The 20,423-nt window shown below is 36.4% G+C and overlaps 1 protein-coding gene across 5 annotated transcripts in view; it reads right to left on the bottom strand.

Moving 5' to 3' along the window:
* The window catches only part of SERPINI1 (serpin family I member 1), a 72,948-nt gene that overhangs the window by 26,855 nt on the left and 25,670 nt on the right, over window positions 1–20,423 (bottom strand). For all 5 annotated transcript variants that reach the window (XM_077880215.1, XM_077880218.1, XM_077880217.1 and 2 more), the window contains 2 exons: window positions 3,316–3,582; window positions 1,586–1,816 (listed from right to left, as the gene is read on the bottom strand). In XM_077880215.1, coding sequence (XP_077736341.1) covers window positions 1,586–1,816; window positions 3,316–3,582 — 498 coding nt within the window. The remainder of the gene's footprint in view (window positions 1–1,585; window positions 1,817–3,315; window positions 3,583–20,423) is intronic.

Genomic DNA, 20,423 nt, shown 5'->3' with positions numbered 1-20,423 from the left:
ATCCAGAAAAACTGTATACCATGACCAAATTTACAATAAAAATTAAAAGTATCTTGCTTTCAAAGGAAAAATGTTACACACACACACACACACACACACACACCATACATGATTAAAACGTCATCAAATAAAAAAAAAAAAGTCATCAAATTCAAAAATTTACCATAAATTGGATATCTTATTTCTATCATTTGAAATATTCCTTTACAAATCTATGTATAAAGGTACTGAGTCTTTGTTGACAGCTAAAAATGTTTAAATAGTTTGGAAATAGACAGCTTTTAATAATTCAATCTATTCCAAGTGGATTATTATTCTTGACCTAATCTTTGAATGTTAAAATACAAACATAAGTTTCTTTAGCCTACATTTTAATGTCATAGTTGAAAAAGGACCAAAATTTATATTTTCTCATTTTATTAATCATAGCATTTTTTGGGGGGGCTTACAGAGTTGCCCCAGAATTTGGGGGAATATAGGTCATAGGGCATGTGTCAGGGCTTTTGATTGTTGTTCCAAAATAACATACGTTAGATTGACATTATTTGGGGGAGTTTTGACAATATGAATTAATTTTAACAAACGTTTTTTTAATCTGCTTTCAATTTGGCCTCATTAAAAAAAATCTTATTTCAGTATTTTGATGGTAAAGTTAGAAAATAAAATGGTAAGTTATGGGGATGCCTGGTGGCTAATTGGTTGAGCATCTGCCTTCAGATTAGGGCATAGTCCTGGGGCTCCCCGATGGAATCCTGCATTGGGCTTCCTGCATGGAGCCTGCTTCTCCCTCTGCCAGTATCTCTGCCTCTCTCTCTGTCTCTCATGAATAAATAAATAAAATATTTTAAAAAATGGTAAGATATGAAGCACTTGGAAAGCTTGAATACATTATTAAAGTATAGATTAGAAACATTTATTATTTTTTAAAGATTTTATTAAAAAAATTTTACGCTCAATGTAGGGCTCAAACTCACAACCTCAAGATCAAGTATCACAAGTTGTCTCCACCAGCCAAGGTAGCCAGTTGCCCCAAGATTAGAAATAAATTTTAAAATAAATGTATCTCTTTCTAAATCTCCACCTACTGGGGCTTAAAATGAGGTGCTCTCTTTTAAAGAAATCCTGTAGAAATTTTTTGATTGCCAATCAAGTTCTGTCATTTAAAAGCACAACTCTGATTTTTAACTCTTTCTTATATTCTATCTTAAGTATATTTTTAAGAGCCCCACCAACTGCCATTCTAACTGGTATTTAGCTTATTAAATAAGTCAACTCAAGCAAAATTCCATACAGTAGTTAAGATTACCATGCAGAGGAAAACCATGATTGGAGTGACAGATTTCAGACTGGTTTATCACAGTGCCAAAATTCTTCACATGCCAAAAGATTTAAGCTCTTTCATGAATGTTTATTCATATGCAATGCCTCTAAAAAGACTGTAGTCTATACAAAGTAATTATTAGATACTCAACTAAATGCTATCTCACGTTCAAAAATTCAAATGAAGTGAAGGGACAAATAATTTCAGAAGTAGAAGAGAGTTAAAACTAAGCTACCAAAGAGAGAAAGGAACCAAATGACATACTATTTGTGTTATTCTCCACCCACTTATTGATAAGGTTGGCCACGGCTATATTTTGACTGAAGTCCACATGATTCACTTCTGCTTTAAAGTATTTTTTCAGCATTTGCAAAAATTCCTCATTGACATGAAATCCATTTTGCACAAAGAGAGAATTGGCAATTTTCATCACATACTGGCTCTCTTTAGCAGTTACCATGTTAGAAAAATCCTTCAAGAAGGAAAATTCGTCACCTGCAAAATGACAAACAAGTTTATTAGTGTTACAAATACAGTGAACGATCACGGGGAGTGGAGAAGTAAGATTGATAGACAGGAGCCCAAGGGAAGAGCACTAGTTTATGCCCCACATCGACACGATTGAAAGGTTCCAACATTTGTGCTTTTTCTAGATTTTCAAATTAACTTTTAGTATTATAAACTGGCATTATTTTTCTTTTCAATTGATGTCTTGGTAGAATCTATAGTGATTTTTTAGTTGTCTCCCAAGTACTTAGATTATTGTCATTAAACTGGTCTTAATTTTATAATTAATAGGAATAAGAATTAAGCTTAATTACCTAATTTAAAAAATCAAAATATTCCTTGAAATTTTATTTTCACTGGACTTTTTTTTTTGCTTTAAAACTATAGAAATCCATTAGTAATCATTGAGTTCTTAACTTTTTAATGAATTGATTCTCATGTATTTTTTTTTTAATTTTTATTTATTTATGATAGTCACAGAGAGAGAGAGAGAGAGGCAGAGACACAGGCAGAGGGAGAAGCAGGCTCCATGCACCAGGAGCCCCATGTGGGATTCGATCCCGGGTCTCCAGGATCGCACCCTGGGCCAAAGGCAGGCGCCAAACCGCTGCGCCACCCAGGGATCCCTGATTCTCATGTATATTAAAAACATTAGAATAGAAATCATACATCATATCAAAATGATTACAGAACACCTTCTGGCTAAAAACTTTCCCCAATACATAAATTTTCATAATAATAAAATATTTTTTAAAATTATTGCATCCTAATCGGAAACTAATGTTATGCCATATGTTAACTAATTGAATTTAAATAAAATAAGTACAAAAAAAAAGGAAAAATTCTTGGATGCTATTTAAAAAATAAAGATACAGTTGGTTTTAAGCAAAAACTTTTGATTATACTTAGAGAATCTTGGGATCCCTGGGTGGCGCAGCGGTTTGGCGCCTGCCTTTGGCCCAGGGCGTGATCCTGGAGACCCGGGATCGAATCCCACGTCGGGCTCCCGGTGCATGGAGCCTGCTTCTCCCTCTGCCTGTGTCTCTGCGCCTCTCTCTCTCTGACTATCATAAATAAATAAAAATTTAAAAAAAAAAAAAAGATTTTATACTTAGAGAATCTTGTTGCTTCTCTTCATAGCAGTTATCACAGTTGTAAATTTTCATTTATTTATGTGATAATTGATTAATACATGCCTCTCCCTCTAGACTGGAAACTCAGTAAGAACCATATTTGCTTTTATTCATCACAGTGAGGTTTATTTAAATAATTGTAATAATAAAATCTACAATTTCCTTAGATTAACTTAGCTAAGGATGGAGCTAGGAATTAATACCTTTCCTGGGTTTCCTAATGGTTCTCCTAACTATACCATCTCAACGAGCTCACTTTCTCACACTGTGTGAATAATGCTACCTATGGCAGAAGACAACAGAACTGAGTTGAAAGTCAAACCACCCTGACAAATTAAACCTAAGCACTCTCACCATTTTTCAGGCTGTCATATCCCATTGAATGACGAATTTCCTTCAAGGTAGACCCTTGGGCCCCAAGTTCCATCATTCCCATAGCGAAGGTAACACTCAACGGAGAGAAAAGAATATTTTCATCTTCCCCAGTGGCTCGAAGATGGTTATACATATTCACCGACAACTCAGCAATGGTTTCATCAGGGAAAGTGGCCGCTAAAGCCAGACTTTGCAAAACCAGCAAAGAGAAGAGTCCGAGGAAAGCCATGATGGGAGTGCTTAAGCCTGGAAAAGAATAATTTCCATGTTAATTATTAATTACCTCTGAGAATGGAGTGAAAGGCAAAAAAAAAAAAAAAAAAAAGAAAGTAAAAGAATTATTTCTTGACAAAGTTGTAAAGTAAACCAAGTTTTTAAGCAATATACAGTGTTAAAATCTCCTAACAGAAGCCCTTTTTAAGGATATGTTGGAAGATACTATTTTTTAAAAGTCAATTAACAGTCAAATGAACAAATGCCATTGTTAAATTCTGAGGATATTTCCAGGAAGAAAGTAGCCCCAGTCCTTACCTTCATGGGGTTAAACATTCCAATAGATCCGTATATAATGGATAATTACAGACCATGTTTGGTGAGGCTAATTTATCCATTTTTCATATCCTCACCATATATGTTCTGGTCAGGATTTTGAAACGATTTACTCTATCTTACACTAACCTAGATAGGTCCAGGAAAGCTACAACAGACACCAAAAGGTATTTTGGGTTTAAGATGAACTCATGAAGTCAGGCTTTTGAAAATGGTCACTACTCATTTACTGTAATTTATAAAACTAATGCACAGTGCAACTGGGTCGCCAACAGGCATGAAAAGATCACTCACACCTGCTGCAGGGCCCAGTTTATTCAGCCCCGGCTGCAGAACCCACAGGAAGTGGTAATCCAGAGAAAAATCTTCAGCTCATCCTCATGCAATTTTCCCTTTCAGGGTGGCTCCCTGTGAGGCTGCTGCTCCCACCAGGGATCCTGGGCAGGGGGGGAGCCTTCTACGGTACTGTCCTTTTAGACTCAGGCTGATAGCACCATTTCAGTTCACACCAACTAATTGATGCATTTATTATCTATCTATCTATCTATCTATCTATCTATCTATCTATCTATCGATTGATTGATGCTTCTATTTAAATGAGTATTTCTAGGGATGCCTGGGTGGCTCAGCGGTTGAGCGTCTGTCTTTGGCCCAGGGCGTGATCCTGTAGTCCCATGATCGAGTCCCACATCGGGCTCCCTGCATACAGCCTGCCTCTTCCTCTGCCTATGTCTCTGCCTCTCTCTGTGTCTCTCATGAATAAATGAATAAAATCTTAAATAAATAAATGAGGGTTTTTTTAAATAAATGAGTATTTCTAAAAAAAAAAATTAAAAATAAAAAAAATAAACGAGTACTTCTAAATATCAGATTTATCTGGTTCTTGAACCATTTTCTCTTTGGAAGGGAAAGTGCCAGTGCCCAGACATCCCTGGATAACATTTCTCTTCCTTTTGGCACACCAGTGTTCCCGAAGCTCTGTCTCCCCACAAACGGCAAGCACTGACCAGCAGGCAGCTGGGACAGAGCGGCCTCTTTCCTTGGATTCTCCCACTTTGTCACTGAGGCATCTAAAAGCTGAACTGCCTCTGCAAACAATCAAGTAGCTTACTTGTTCATGATCTTTAAAAAATATATATATATTTATATATGTATTATATATAATATATAAAATATATATTATATATACATATATATGTATATGTATGTATATGTGTATGTATGCATGTAACATACAAACAACATGCAAAGTGATACTGAGCAAACACATATGGAAAATTGTGTTTCAATTAACTTTACTCAGTTAACAGAGCGCATACACAGTTTACTTAAGAGTAAGATGTTTCTGGCAGGCTTTTGAGTCCGAATATTCTCCTCCCTCCTGTAGTGTTTTTAACTCCAGCTTCCGAGAACTGCCTTGTTAGTTTGTAGGTCCTTCGCATTTTAGGGTTCAGTTTAAGGACTCAGTTGGTTGTTTTTTTTTTTTTTTTTGTCAGAGAAACTTCAAGCATTGCTCCCATCCCTCTGCTTTTGCATTAAGGTTTTAGATCATTCTCCTTTGTCTAGAAAGGTGAGGCTCTGCCTGTATGTAAATACAAACTCTCACACCCCACGCTATGGGAGACAAGGCTGGCTGCCTGTGGGAGGTCAAGTGCACTGCTGCAGAGCAGCAGCTGTGGTGCATGCAGTGCTGGGACTGGAGCCCCAGGGCAGAGAAACCAGCTGCCCTGCTAGCTAGCCTAGGGACTTAGGTCATCAGTGGGAGCCTGTCATGGCATTCTCTCTAGCTTCTGTACTCCATGGGATTCCACCAGAGGGTGGGGGTACAATAGGGGAACTTTCTCAATCTCTAGATTTGGTTGGAAATTTAGCAGGTACCCTTCTAAGTTGAAAGACACCTTAAAATATATCCAGTATTCAATACTTAGGATGTAATACTGGTTAGTAGAACTCGGAAATCCAAGTCAGACTCACAGGCCTGTGCTCTTAATCATGACACTGTACTGCTGTCTGACATACCCTGCAAGCCTCAAAGCTGGGCCTCATTACTTTCATTTAATGTTACCTTGTGTAAGACCAAGAAATTGAAGTCACTGTACGGTCGTGGTGTCTGTCATTCAGTAACATAGCTATTTGGAAACCATTACATTTAACATGAGTATCAAGTTTGAGGTTAATAAAAAGATTTCATTGATATAAAACAAAAACCACAGGATGCCTGAGTGGCTCAGTGGTTGAGCATCTGTGTTTGACTCAGGTCGTGATCCCGGGGTCCTGGGATCGAGTCCCACATCAGGCTCCCTGAGTGGAGCCTGGTTCTCCCTCTGCATGTGTCTCTGCCTCTCTCTGTGTCTCTCATGAAAAAATAAATAAAATCTTAAACCCCAAAAAACAAAAGCCAACCTGTTGCCAACCAACAAGCAGTCCAGTAAAACAAGGCCAAGTTTATTATATTTGTCTGCATTTTTATTTATAAATGAATGTACCATGAGATAAATTGGTGAACATATGATGTATGACCCCTGGCAAATCACATGTGTTCTCTCAGTCTTAGTCTCCTCGTTCATAAAATAAAGATGCCAATCCCTACTCCACACACTCAATGAAGAAATACATGATAGAGTAGATATTCGAAGCACTCATTTTAAGCTAGAAGTTATATTAACAAGAAACCATTACCATTAGAGAATGTATTTCCTAGATTTGTATATTTGCTGAGTCAAGAAGAGGCTACAGAGCCAAAATGAGTATTTTATCATTCCCGTTGGCTCATCTACTGTGGCACTATTAGCCATCCATGCAGCCAAAAGTGAAAGATGTACCATGAAGGTACCAAAATGTATAAGCACAGGACCTTGTCCTCAAGGAACTCACATCATTGTATAAGAACATTTAATCTATTACAGTGGTTCTTATCTTTTTAAGAAAAGAGATTGTTTTAAGAATCAGGAGATGGGGAAATAATCTCTTCAGAAAATGCATGCATGTGGATAAGAGAACATGACTTTCACTGGCCAGGATATTTATTGGCCTCCATTTAGGAATCTATAGTCTATAGCAGATGGTCCAGATGCAGAAAGAAGCAGTGTTTGGTGGACCTACAGCTCTGATGCGTTTCCTTAGTGGGGGAAAGAGATGTCAAAACCATTAATGTATCTGTAGGCTTCTGGCAGACTTCTGGAAAGATCACCCCCATGTGTTGTGAGAGAGGGCTCTTCCCAGGGCAGTGAGCACCAGGCCACTGATTTACATGCTCTGCTAGGAAATTAGAAGTAGTATGGCTATGAACGGTGGGAGCGAGTTATATCAGGAAACTCTTTAGTAAAGATTTCAAGAACTGTGTTCTGGAAACACACATTTTGTCTATAGTTAAGTGATCTTTCCTTCTTTTAAAGGCAAAATTTCTAGTGTGCAAGAAAAATGACTTCTAGAATGGTCCAGCCTTTCTGATCTTACCTACCCCACCTAGCTCTTCACCTCTGCTGCCTCTGACTATTCCTTCTGAGGATTTTTTCCTGGGGAGGAGGGAAAACTTCCTTCTCTTCTTCTACCTTCTAAGTAGGGAGCATTTTCTATGGATCTATTCCCAGCCCTCTTCTCTTCTACGTAATGTTCCTCTCATGCCGGTGAACTTCTCTCATAACAAAGATATTTCAACTACCATCCTTGCTCATATTATTCCCCAATAAATTGTTTGTTTTAGCCTTTAACTCTTGCCAGCACTTCAATTTCAGGACAGCTCAAACACAACTCTGTCTTATCAATCAAATCCATTCTTTTTTTTTCCCTTTCTTTTTTTAGAACATCAAAATCTGACTCTTCTCCATGTCCCTTTCCCTTATGTTCAATGAGCTGTCAATGCTTATTCCAAACTGTGTTCCTGACACTTCTCCTATCCATTATCCCATGACCATTCCCATGGCCAAAGTGGCAGTTCTTCCTCTTGCATTCGCAAGGACTCCATCAATGGCTTTCATCCATTCTCTGAAGCCCAGGTCACTGTCATCTTTAATCCAATGTACATATAGTCCCTGGATGAATTATTTTGATGTACTATGATGAACAGGTGTTCCTCTATTTACAAAACCTCACAATCTTCCTCCTGTAGAGTAAAGCCTCAAATCTTTAGTCTTACTGTACTATGATCCAACATGTTTCTACCCACTACTCCCCATCAGGGATCCTGCATTTCAAGCCAGACTCCCTTTTTGCAATATATATTCCAGAATTTCTGTCTCCTGTTGCTGGCTTGTGTAGTGCTCTTTCTGGAACTACTTCAACCGGGTTCCATATGTTCAGATCCTAACTACTCCTCAAGGTTCTGCTCCACTTCCATTTCCTTTATGAATACCCTCCTAGTTCTTCAGTTACAACAGCAATTTCCCTCTCCTCTAAAATGTTGGCACATTTTATCTCTACCTATCCAACAGCACATTGCTTCCTTCTATTACGGATGGATAATTCTGTGCACGAGGCAGCTCTTTTCCTAGGCTTTTTGAAGACACAGATGGAAGTGCATTCCTCTTTGTATATCTTAAAATAATCAGAATAAGCATTTAATGCATTACACATCGTAGGTGCCAAATATTTATTGAATTAATATAGCTCTAGATGTAAAGGCTCACAAATGTTGCATTAGAAGGAACAGCAAGAGTAGCGGCTGCTTCTCAATTCTCAAAGCTAATTTAATCTTAGTCCACAGGTAGTAGCTCATTTCCATTTTTTATTCCCTTTGATAAAGTGTTTCCTTATTGAGTCTGAGACCATCTTTCCAGTCTGACAAAGTGGCACTGTCACCAACGCTGGCATAATGTGATGGCTGGACATGGGATGCATTAACAAACAAGTGCACCACCTTGAAAAATCACAAAAGGTGCTACCCAAATGTTACTGGATTAACATTAGTCTACAAAATGCCATGGCCCCACCATTAATCATAATAATCAACACATTCTAAAATGAATTACTCTCATATGGAGCATTACTTTGTAGATTCATTATTTTCAAGCTACTGAATAAAATGTCTTTACATAAAAACAAGGGGCTGCAGAGCCAGAATAGTACTAGATTGTGCTGTTGGGCTAAAAAAGGCAGAAGCAATTGAGCTACGAATAAATTGCCATTAACTCTTGCATCCTTTCCTTCATCTTGCCTGCGGTAGGATAGGTTGTGGGTACCTGTATGTGTGTATTCTGCTTTGAAAAAAGCACTTCATTCAAACAGGTCAGGGAATTAAATCTTATAGTTGAGGTGTGAGTGATCACAGAGTGGAAAGCTAGCAAAATAAGGAAGTCTTCGAAAAAAAAAAACTTTCTTAGTAGTTAATCTTATTTATAGAAAGATTGATTATTCATAAATGCAACTTGTTGCTTCTTTTGGATGTTCCAATTATTTGAAATGTAAAAAAAAAATGGTTTCATATTTGTGAACTGAGAAAAAAAGGAAAGTATTCTTTGCTGAAGAAGATCCTTTCTCCAACAACAACTACAACAAAAAACAGCCATTGAAAATAATTAAGGAGAAAAGTACCTAAAATGCACTATCTTGAAGCACTCTGGTCTATTAAATCTCGGATTTTTGCATGTAGTTATTTTTTTTAATTGAGGGAATCAGTATAAAGCTGTTAGATTTTTAGTTTATTAAGTAAATACACTGAGATGGGGGCAAAACAGTTTAACAAAAATAATGCATCTTATAACCACATAAAAGAATGAACATTTCGTCATGAAAAGAAGACAGTTCTTCAAAGTGGGTATGTTTGAATTCATGGTTTCACTACTTTTCTTTCTCCTCTCTCCCACCCCACCATAGGTTGGCATTGAGTGTTTGGAAAACACTGCTCTAAGTTTGGTTAGTACTAGTTCACTTGGTGAAACTTGGACAGGTTAATCTCCTGACTTTTGTTCTCTGATTTACTAAGAGAAAGGGTTGACCTAGATCAGCAGCAGTGAAGCTGGAAAATTTGTCAAAGAATTTGTCATGTACCAAAAAGGAGTCATGACCTTGTGAAACAATCTGTACTTTAGCAACCTATAATTTAGCAAATTTCCTCAACTGCAACCTGTGTAGTCCTCCTTCCTCTACCCTCCCACCCCCAATTTTAAGTCTTCTGAAATTAGAGTAAATCCTATGATCAATGTCCAAAGAAACCAGTCAATCCTCAGAGATGCAAACTGTGCCACTATGGTCATTTCCTGTGTAAGTGTCATAGCCTGGATAAGTGTAAACTTTTGGCTACTTGTTCACCCTTGTTTCTTCAGTTGACTTATTTTCATTGATGCTGCCTCCCACAGTTGAATTTTTGCTAAAACTTGGTTCCTGAATTGTCCTCAATAGCACTATACTCTATGGCAGCACTAAAAATAAAAGGGCCATGGACGCAGTGGACAGAGGGGACAATGTAAATTTACTGTAAGTGATGCAAGCATTTATCACTCAAGAAATGAACTGACTCTCTTGTAAAACAACCAAGTATTTTACAAGGGATCCACAAATATAAGACCCAAGTACATCAACGAATTTGTGCAAGTAGATATATCTCTTGTCCTTGGGATATATACAAAAAAGAACTGTCTGTTGGATGCCAAGCAGCACAATTAGAGGCAGAAAAATTTGCCAAATCTCTCAATATAAATCACAGTGTTTTCAAAGCCAGGAAGGGGGAATGATCCATGTATGTTTTGTGAAGGACTATTGCTCAGGTGCTAGGCTTCCTGATAACTTTCAAATTAGCCGTATAAATGTGTGGAGGGGTATGAAGGTGAAATAGTCAAATAATCAAATGGAAGTAGAGAGAATACACCAGTAGTCTTTGAAATGCCTTAAGATTATATTTTCAATCACAAAAGTACTAAAAGTTTCGCTCAGAAAACGCATTTTGAAAAGTATCATGCCATGTGCCTGATAAATAATGGCCAGAAATGATTCAGAAGGATGAAAAGTAGGCTCAGACTTAAAATCTTAGTTAAGGGCATAATATGCTAGTTATAAATAAAGATACTCCATTATGCTAGTTTTGAAAAGGAATTGTACATTTTTCTCCTTAAAATGTTCTTTGTCCCCCACCTCAAAAAAGATGCTGCTAAATTGAGGTGTATTTTAAAACCAAGGGACCAGAACCAAGGAAATAAAGGAGTGCTGAACGTTTAATTCTGTAATCACAGAATCTATGAAATTATTATTCCTTCCACATTTTTCTCTCTCTTTCTCTTTTTTTTTTTTGCTTCTCTCTCCAAGCTATCTAGCCCACTGTGATTCTTCCCATAGTCTCTTACATTTTGCAGAAACCCACATCTTTATGTTCTTTTTCCTGTTCTGTTGAATCGAGCAAAAAGGAAAGCTATCAGGTATCTCTCAACCAAGGAGTAAATGGCCAGGTAAATCAAAAGGACAGAACTCTGGAGAAAGTAAGCTGCAGATATGTAACTTACTAGGAAAAAAAAAAAAAACATAAAAGACTTGAAAATGGACCAAGATGATTACTGGATGTCTTCAATGAGAAACTGTGAATTATCTAGGACATACCCTTCCAGGATATCTGACTATGAGTTTTGGGCCCTTCATCGTCTTTGAACAACTTCTCAGCTCTCTAAGTCGAAGATAATTGATAGTGATGCAAATGATTCTTGTCTATAAAAATGTACAGCATACATGTACGATTGAATGTAATTGATTATTGCCCTGTGGATATTGACCAGTTTTGCATCTTTTAAGCAAATATGTTTCAGTATTCCTCTTGAGTTTATATATTCATCTACTTTTTCGTTTCTCTAATGAATTGGTTCTAACAGCTTACTGATTCTCTCATTAGTTAATGACCTAAATAAAATCTTTGATATCTGTTCATTTTATATTTGAAAGTCAAGATTATAGCCTTTTAAAAATAATTATCCTTTAATTTTAAAAATCCTCAACTCTTAGAAATTTTTCTTTCAAAAAATGTTTGAAATTTTTTTATCCCATATCCCATTATGGATTTTTTTTTATCCCATATCCCATTATGGATTTTATATTTTATCCCATATCCCATTATGGATTTTATCCCATATCCCATTATGGATTTTTTATCCCATATCCCATTAAATATGGGATACTCCAGTGATCAGAGTAGGAAGAAACTATATTAGTCTTTTCTTAATCACTGAATTTTCCTTAATTATTGGTCAAATTCATACTGTATCGGTAGTACCCCAAAATAATCTAGGAGAACTCTGTGGCTTGGAATTACTGATCACATAGCAGCTAGCACCAAGCTGGCGGTGGCGGTGCTACAGGTCTAAAATTTTTGGATATTTTGCATGCATCCAAGAAGCAGGTTAGGCCTAGGAGAGTCAATGGTGGCTGCTCATTTAGGGACTAACCAGTCCTGGAATAAGTTGAGAAACAACGAAGGGAAGATGTGCTAAAACTCTCCAGAATTTCTAACATGCTTTGGTAAAATATAAATGTATTAATGTATTAATGTATTAAGTCTGAATTCCTCAGCAAAAAGAGAGAGGCTAATTGGAATGAAGATGTATTGTGACTCACAAGATCTCCTCACAAGCTTCCAAGGAGATCTTTGGAGTTTTTTTGGCACCAAACTTCCTCTAACTAGTAGGAGATAAGGGTTATAAACTTTCAAGAACATTTCATAACAAAGATAACCTCGTGGGAAATTGTTTGACTTAATAAACATATGATGAACAAATAAGTCTCTAGTAAAACATTTTCCCATGTTAGGCCATAACAAATCTCTAAAATCAAAACCAAAATACTCAATTATTTTGTGTCCTTCAAAAAGTTAGAAAAATGCAGTCCATTAGCACTTTCTGCAATGATATAAATATTACATATGTATACATGTCCAATAAAGTAGCCATTTGCCACTTGTGGCTATTGGGTGCTTGTAGTGTGGCTAATACAACTGAGAAACAAGTATTTTATTTAATTTAATTTAATTTTATTTAACTTCAGTAGCCATATATGTAGCTTGTGGTTCCCATATTTGACAAAACAGATCTAGAGATAGGCCACACAGATCTGCTCTTCATAACATTGCTTCTTGACCAAATAGACCTAATACAAATGTTTAAAACAAAAACAGAAAAATTAGTAGCATGAGCTTGACAAAACAGGTCTCTTTTCAAAGGATGTTTTATTTATAATCATACTCTTTTGTTTTTCCAAGAGATTTCAATTGATAAAGAGGCTCCATATGGAATTCCAAAGGCTTTTGATTAAAGCAGGTGACTACTGGGGAAAATAAAGTCAATGCAAACAAACATCAGTGAGCTGGCGATCTAGCTCTTCTGGAAATGTGACTTGGGCTTTCCATAAAATGGTAATGAATAATTCTGTTTGGCACAAGCAGGGAGACTTTGTCCTTGCCAATGAATGACTTCCTTTGGAATACTGTCAGGGAGAGCTAAACAAGTGACACACAAGCCCTAAGGCAAGATTCAGGGAGTAGTTTCAGAGAGATGGGTGAAAAAGTCATCATCAATCAAGGTCATGTGTGGCTCAAGGCCATTTTGGAACTAAGCCAGGCATTAATGGTCTTAGCTTACCCATTAATGCTTTAAGAAATCCTTGCTGATTGCTCTCACCCAGCCTATGGGCTTAGCTGTTTAAAAGACTGCAGAATGTTCTTGCTGGAAACACCTTGATGAGACCCTCATTTTGGTGGTGAGGAAAGGAGTCGTTTGTACCAAACAACTTCTTGTACACAAAGGATGTTTAATGAGCTACTATAGATGCTAAAAAGCATTAAATTTTTATTTTTAAAAAAGATTTTATTTATTCATGAGAGACACACACAGAGGCAGAGACATAGGCAGAGGGAGAAGTAGGTTCCCTGCAGGGAGCCTGATGTAGGATGGAATCCGAGATCACGACCTGAGCCAAAAGCAGAAGCTCAACCACTGAGCCACCCAGGTGCCCCTAAGAAACATATAAATTTTAAATGTGCATGTAATTCTGAGAATTCAATTCACTCATTCAATTTAATTAATTCATTCAATAACTACTTATTCTTGACAACTACACACCAAGTCCTCTTTTTAGGTGCTAGGGATACAGATGATAACAGAACAACGATACAAGAGATGTGCTTTCATGATATTTTCCTTCAGGCATGAGGTATACATTCTTTAATAAAGGGATCTCTAGCTTGTTATTCAGAGCTTTAAAAATATTGGATTTCCTAATTTCTCAATATTAATATATTTCTTGTGTAGTAAAGTTTTTAGAAGCTGGATATATCCCTGAAAAGCTGAAAATACTCAGATATAAGGTTGCTTCTCAATTATTTTGTTAATGGAGGGAGTACTAGCCTAACTTACCCTCCAGTCACTCGCTAATGCTTGAGTATATCCTGAAGGGCTGGGAAAGGAGGTAATATAACCAGAGAAATTATTTAAAGAAAACATTCTCACAGAAAGACTTTCAGAGCATTCAAAGCTAGTTTTAAAGCTGTCTTGATAATGCACAGTCAGAACTGCAGATACAGTATTATAATGTGATTTCATTTATTTATTTGAGAGAGAGTCCCCCAGCATAAGTCAGGGTGGGGGGCTTCGGGGGAGCTCTGGGCAGAGGGAGGAGAAGCAAACTCCTCGTTGAACACAAAACTGGCCTGGGGCTCCATCCAGCACCCCCGAGATCATGACCTGAGCCGAAGGCAGATGCTTAACTTGCTTAGCCACCCAGGCACCCCTAGACTCACGGGTTTCTAACACCAAGATGATCATAAAAGGTATTAACATTAGGTCGAATTTTGTGAATATGCCATTTTTATGTCAGTGTGGTCAAATATCGGCACGTTCATACACTTCAGCCTATTTAGTGAGAATTTACTGTATCAGCCTGAAGATTATAACTTCCATATGCTGTTTGCTACCCTTTATTTCATACGGTTATTTCAGTGTTTTGAAAAGTCATCCTATCTCAGATTTTAGAAATGCATACTAGTTTAGAAATCTTGAGGAAAATTTCTTATGATTTTCTCTTAGAATTCTTTTTACTTTGTGCTAGAAATGCTAGAAACGGACAGAAAGAGCTCTTTGACACAAAACAGCAACCTAAATTAGGTGGCTCTTTCTTTAAAACAAAAAAACAAACAAACAAAAAATATGTGTGGCTTACTAACCGTACCCTGGGGAAATTAAGTTACCTACATTATTTTCTAGACAGTCTTTTGCAGGACTACTATGGGGAAAATGAAAGTGAGAAAGAATGTGTCAAAAAATAATTTTGCTGCTTTGTATTTTAATATTCCCATAAACGAAAAGTACAAAATTACCTAGAATTGACTACTTTTGTGTTAATGTTACCTGAAAATATCCACCTGTTAACTCTATTTATAAACCTGCCATACATATTATTAATAGGGGGATTTCTAAAAAAGAGTTTGGTTTCCTCTTCCTGTTCATCACTGTCAGTGTCTGAAAAGGCAACTTGTAATTTGTACTGCAGAATGTGGGCAAACAAGTAAAACATTAAGAAGATATAAAAACGCTCCATGAAAGTATTCTGGTTACATTTCCCTATAATTTTCAGAACCACATTTACAATATAATAACAACTTTAGGAAGTGTGTAGAAAGATGAATTAAGGAAATCAGCCAATATTAATATCAGATGTCAAAAAAAAAGAGAGAGAGAGAAGAAAAAGTTTGGGGAGATAGTGTACTTCTCCTGCACAAAGCCGTTTCAAGAAATCCAACTAGCAATCAATCCTTCTCACTTTCAGAAATCTGGAGTCCTGGATTTAATTATTTTCTACTGAATCTCTTCTAAGTTTAATGGTCCTCACTGACAGGAAATGGTCTCTTACCAAGCTCCTCACACACAGCAGCTCAAGGCTTCTCCCATCGTTAGGCAGGTAAAATGGGAGGGATGGTTTATGGATCTCATGTTGAGCACCAGCACTCACTGCCCTGGCACCCCCGTGGGGGTGTGTCACTCTCCTTAGTTAACCACTGAAGGATCCCAGAAGCATCCTGGTGAAATGCAGGCAAGGATGTCAGCTTTTCACTTTGTTCACTTAGGGTCCACTTCTTCCTTGTCTTAAACGTCATTGAAAGTTAAAGCTAGGTGTGTCAGAAATTTCAGAAAATATTTTTAGGGCTCCAAGATATGTGTCAGGATCTATCTTGCAAATGACTTGTCTATAAGTAAATTAGAATAAAATGAAACAGTTCTCTCAAGTTGACTTTTTAAGAAATACATACAGATAATTGGCCCTGCAGGGAATGACTGAATGATGGGCATCAGGTTATAGATTTGACACTGAAACAGATCTATAGGTCTATCTTTTAAATACACAGTTTAGTCCCATTAAGAAAAACAATGAGAGTCAAAGTTCAACTTGAGTTAAGCTCAAGAGAGGCTACTCAAATAGGACGTCATATTTTCTCATTTCTAGTATTGCTTGAGAGTCTACTTGTGAGGGCCTGTGAGCTTGAAGACTAGGGAACTGTTAATAAAATTCAAGAATATGCTAGGAATATCTAAATTTCAAAATGAAAAGAGAAATTTCTTCTTATAAAATAGATCCTCTGACCTCAGTTTTCTCCCCAGAGACCAATTAATTCTGGGAATCCTACAGCTGAAATCATATAATGGATCAGTCACCTATACATAATAACAAGTTATTGCTAATCCACCTAACAAGCAAGAAGGCAACCCCATTTTGCAGATTAAGAAACTGAAACTGAGTAAGATATTTTCACCATGTTCATAAGGCTTACTAAGGAGTGAAAAGGGGATCTGAGCTTTTATCTAGAGGCTTCAAAGTCATGTTATTTTTTAAAAGATTTTATTTATTTATTTGAGAGAGAGAGAGAGCGCAGGAGGAAGGGCAAGGGTAGGGGAGAAGGACAAGTAGAGTCTCCGAGTGGGAGCCCAAGATGGGGCTCAATCTTGGGAATGTGAGATTGTGACCTGAGCTGAAATCAAGAGTTGGCCGCTTAACCAATTGAGTCACCCACGGCCTACCACCCCATGCTATTTTCACTAGGCCTTGCTGCCCCAGTTGGATGGGACTTAGATGTCTCTTGGTCTACTTCTCGTACTGAATGCAGGAATCTACACAGACTGACTCTACTTAAATTCTTTGTATATATGTCAAGTTTGTGTTTGTGTGTATGTGGGACATGCCAGTTTTTGATTGGCTTCCATGCTGGTAAAGTATCTTGAAATGTTTAGATGCAATCTCATTCCTTTTAACATATTGATCTTATGTTTGCTACATAATGCTACAAAAGGCTTTAAGCATAAAATAAATTAGGATCTTAACTGTGATATAGTATATTACAGTATTTCAACTTTTTAAACTATAAAAAAGCTAAATCAGTAACACATTCACAGGCAACAAATTTCAAAAGACATGAAAAGGCTTATAGTGAAGACCTTCTATCTCCTATCCCCTAGTCAGCCAGTTTCTCTTGGTGGAACTAACCTGTGTTATCATCCAGAGATACCTGGATGTATATATAATATGTATATATGTATATATAATATATATATTATGTATATATATTATGTACCTTATGTATATATAATATATATATATATTGCCCCTTTTCTTTCTTACAGAAATAATAATATACATCCTATTTATACTGGTTTGCAATTTCATTTTTTCATTTAGCAATATATCTTGAAAACTATTTGATATCATTACATAAAGAGCTTCCTCATTTTATTTCATTTATTCAATTTTTAGCAGCTTCGGAGCATTTTACTGAATGGATATGGCACAATTTACTTAATTACTCTTCTACCAATAGGAATTTAGATTATTGCAATCTTTTGCTCTTATAAATATTGAGGTAATGACTAATTTCAGAAATATATCATTTCACAGGTGTGCAATTATCTCTGTCGTGCAAGTTTCTCGAAGTTAAATTGATAGGTTAAAAGACACTTACAACTTTGATAAATATTGCCTAACTGCCCTCCATTGAAGTTGTATCCTTAAAAACCCTGGGAATATACTTAGAAAGAAATAAGGAAGACCTATACAAAAGAAAAATTGAAATGCTGCTGAAAAATAGACACACAAAAAAAGAAAATGTTTCATCTCCTATGTAACTCACTGCCTAAAATAAGGACAGATGAACATGTTAAACAACACCATAGGGGGAGAGTCAGCAAGATCCAGGCAGTGAGAAACTGCGCAGGACAAATGAGTCAGTTTCAACAAGTAAAATACAGGAAGAGAGGGCAGGGATCTGGGGAGGCAGGAAGCCAGTAGCTTCAAAGAGACTTCAGAGACATATCAACAGATTGCAATGCCTGGCTTTTATTTGGATACTGGTTGAAACAAACGAACATACATGATTTAAAAATCATGTATGATGTAATGAGACAATGGGGGAAATGACTGGGATAAATGGAAATGGACATCTTAGAAATTTTCAAGATCATAAAGATATTACTCTACACATTTAGTGCAATTTCACTAAAATAGTAACCTTTAAAATTATACAAGCCATTCTAAAATTCACATAGAAAAAATTAAGCAAGAATACAAAAAAAAAAAAACTGGGGAAAAGAAAACAGTGATGAAATACTAAAATGCATTTAAAAACTATAATAATTAGAACAGAGTGGTGAGGGGCGCCTGGGTGTTCAATAGTTGAAAGTCTGCCTTTGGCTCAGGTTGTGATCCCGTGGTCCTGGGATCAAGTCCCACATCAAACTCCCTGCAGAGAGCCTGCTTCTCCCTCTGCCGTGTCTCTGCCTCTCATGAATAAATAAATAAAATCTTAAAAAAAAAAAAAAGAAGAGAATGGTGAGAAATATAATTAAGTATATGATAAAACTTGGCATGTCCAATCGGTGGAATAAGAGATCATTCAGTAAGTGTTAACCAGTGTTGGAAGAATAGAATATCTATATATTAAAAAATAAAGATAAGTACTTTGTACTTTAAATCGAAATATGTACCAGATGGGTCAAACTTAAAAGTTTAAAAAAAAAAAAAAGTTAAAATGAAAGCTTTGAAATTCCAAGGAGAAATCCTGGGAACTTACAAATATATTCATATATCAGTATACATACATACACATATATTTTCCATACATATGAGCATGTATATATAATATGTATATGTGTATATGTTACATCTATGTGTGTTGTGTGTGTGTATATATATATATATTTGTGTGTGTGTGCATATGTACTATTTAAAGATTTAAAGATATATTACTCACACATGGTGTTGAATTAGAAAAGGCCTAAGTGTGTCAAAGACCAGGAGCCATTAAAGAAAAGATTAATATGACTATAGGCAAAAATAAAAAATCTGTACAGCAAAAACCACATGAGTAAAGTCACAGGCAAGTGGCAAACTAAAACATCTCAGATTACAGATAAAATGATAATTTTCCTACTTTATACAAGACCTCTATAAATCAATAAAACAACAACAACAACAAAAAACCCTATAGAAAATTAGGCAAAGGACATGAATAGATCTTTGGCCAAAAATATATTTTAAAAGTTTTTAGAGATGCCTGGGTGGCTCGGTGATTGAGCATCTGCTTTTGGCTCAGGGCATGATCCCGGGGTCCTGGGATCAAGTCCCACACTGGGCTCCCTGCATGGACCTTGCTTCTCCCTCTGCCTGTGTCTCTGCCTCTCTCTCTGTGTCTCTCATGAATAAATAAATAAAATCTTTAAAAAAAAGAAAAAGAAAAACTGGAACAATCTTGTAAGTTTTTAAAAACAGTAAAAAATAAAAATCCATAAAGATACACACTTTGTATTGAAGCTTGTATACTTAACTCAGAAGGGCATACCTTGGTCCCTACCCCAGAATATTTGCTTTTATTTTATATACAATCCTAACAAAAATGTTTGTTTTGTTCTGGTTCCCTCCCTTTAGCAAAACAAACAAACAAACAAACAACAGAGAAAAAGGCTGCATATTTACTTTAGGAAGAAGCCACAAAAGTGTTGGTCTATAGCAGATGAGAAACTATGCAGATCTGACAAAAAGACTTAAAGCCTAGGACATAATTTACTACAGGCACATTTCCTATGAGAATCATGGTATTACTGCAGCACCCAGTGTAAGATATTCATGAGGATGCCCTTCAGCCATCTCCAAAATAATTCTTACTCTGTTTAGTACATCCCTCCATATGGGATGTCTGATAGATGTCTGGTAAGCTACCATAAGCCATCATAAACAAAATATTGGGATATTTACCAAGATCCATTTCATTTGTCTGGAAAACTCAATTGTACAGAAAAACAAATTTCTCCTGGGACACAACTAACCGCGGTATTACCGTAGTTTAAAAGACAAATAATAAATTGTCATTGGTGTGCTTATGTTTTTTTACCCCACAGGTCAGATTTTCCAGGCTTCAATAATTCTGAATTGAATGAAACCTAACTTACCTTGTGATTACTTACTAAGGAATAGTTCTGTGGGTTTATAACCTTATCGCAGAACATGTCGTATTTCAAAATTACTTGCCTTAATGTAATTACGTTAATGAAATGAAATTATGTTCATATTTGAATCTGCATGGCTTCATAATG

This window comes from Canis aureus, chromosome 31 (assembly GCF_053574225.1).
Source record: "Canis aureus isolate CA01 chromosome 31, VMU_Caureus_v.1.0, whole genome shotgun sequence".
Lineage (NCBI taxonomy): Eukaryota > Metazoa > Chordata > Mammalia > Carnivora > Canidae > Canis > Canis aureus.
Note: the sequence above shows the minus strand (reverse complement) of the source record. Positions and strands in the feature narration are given on the sequence as shown.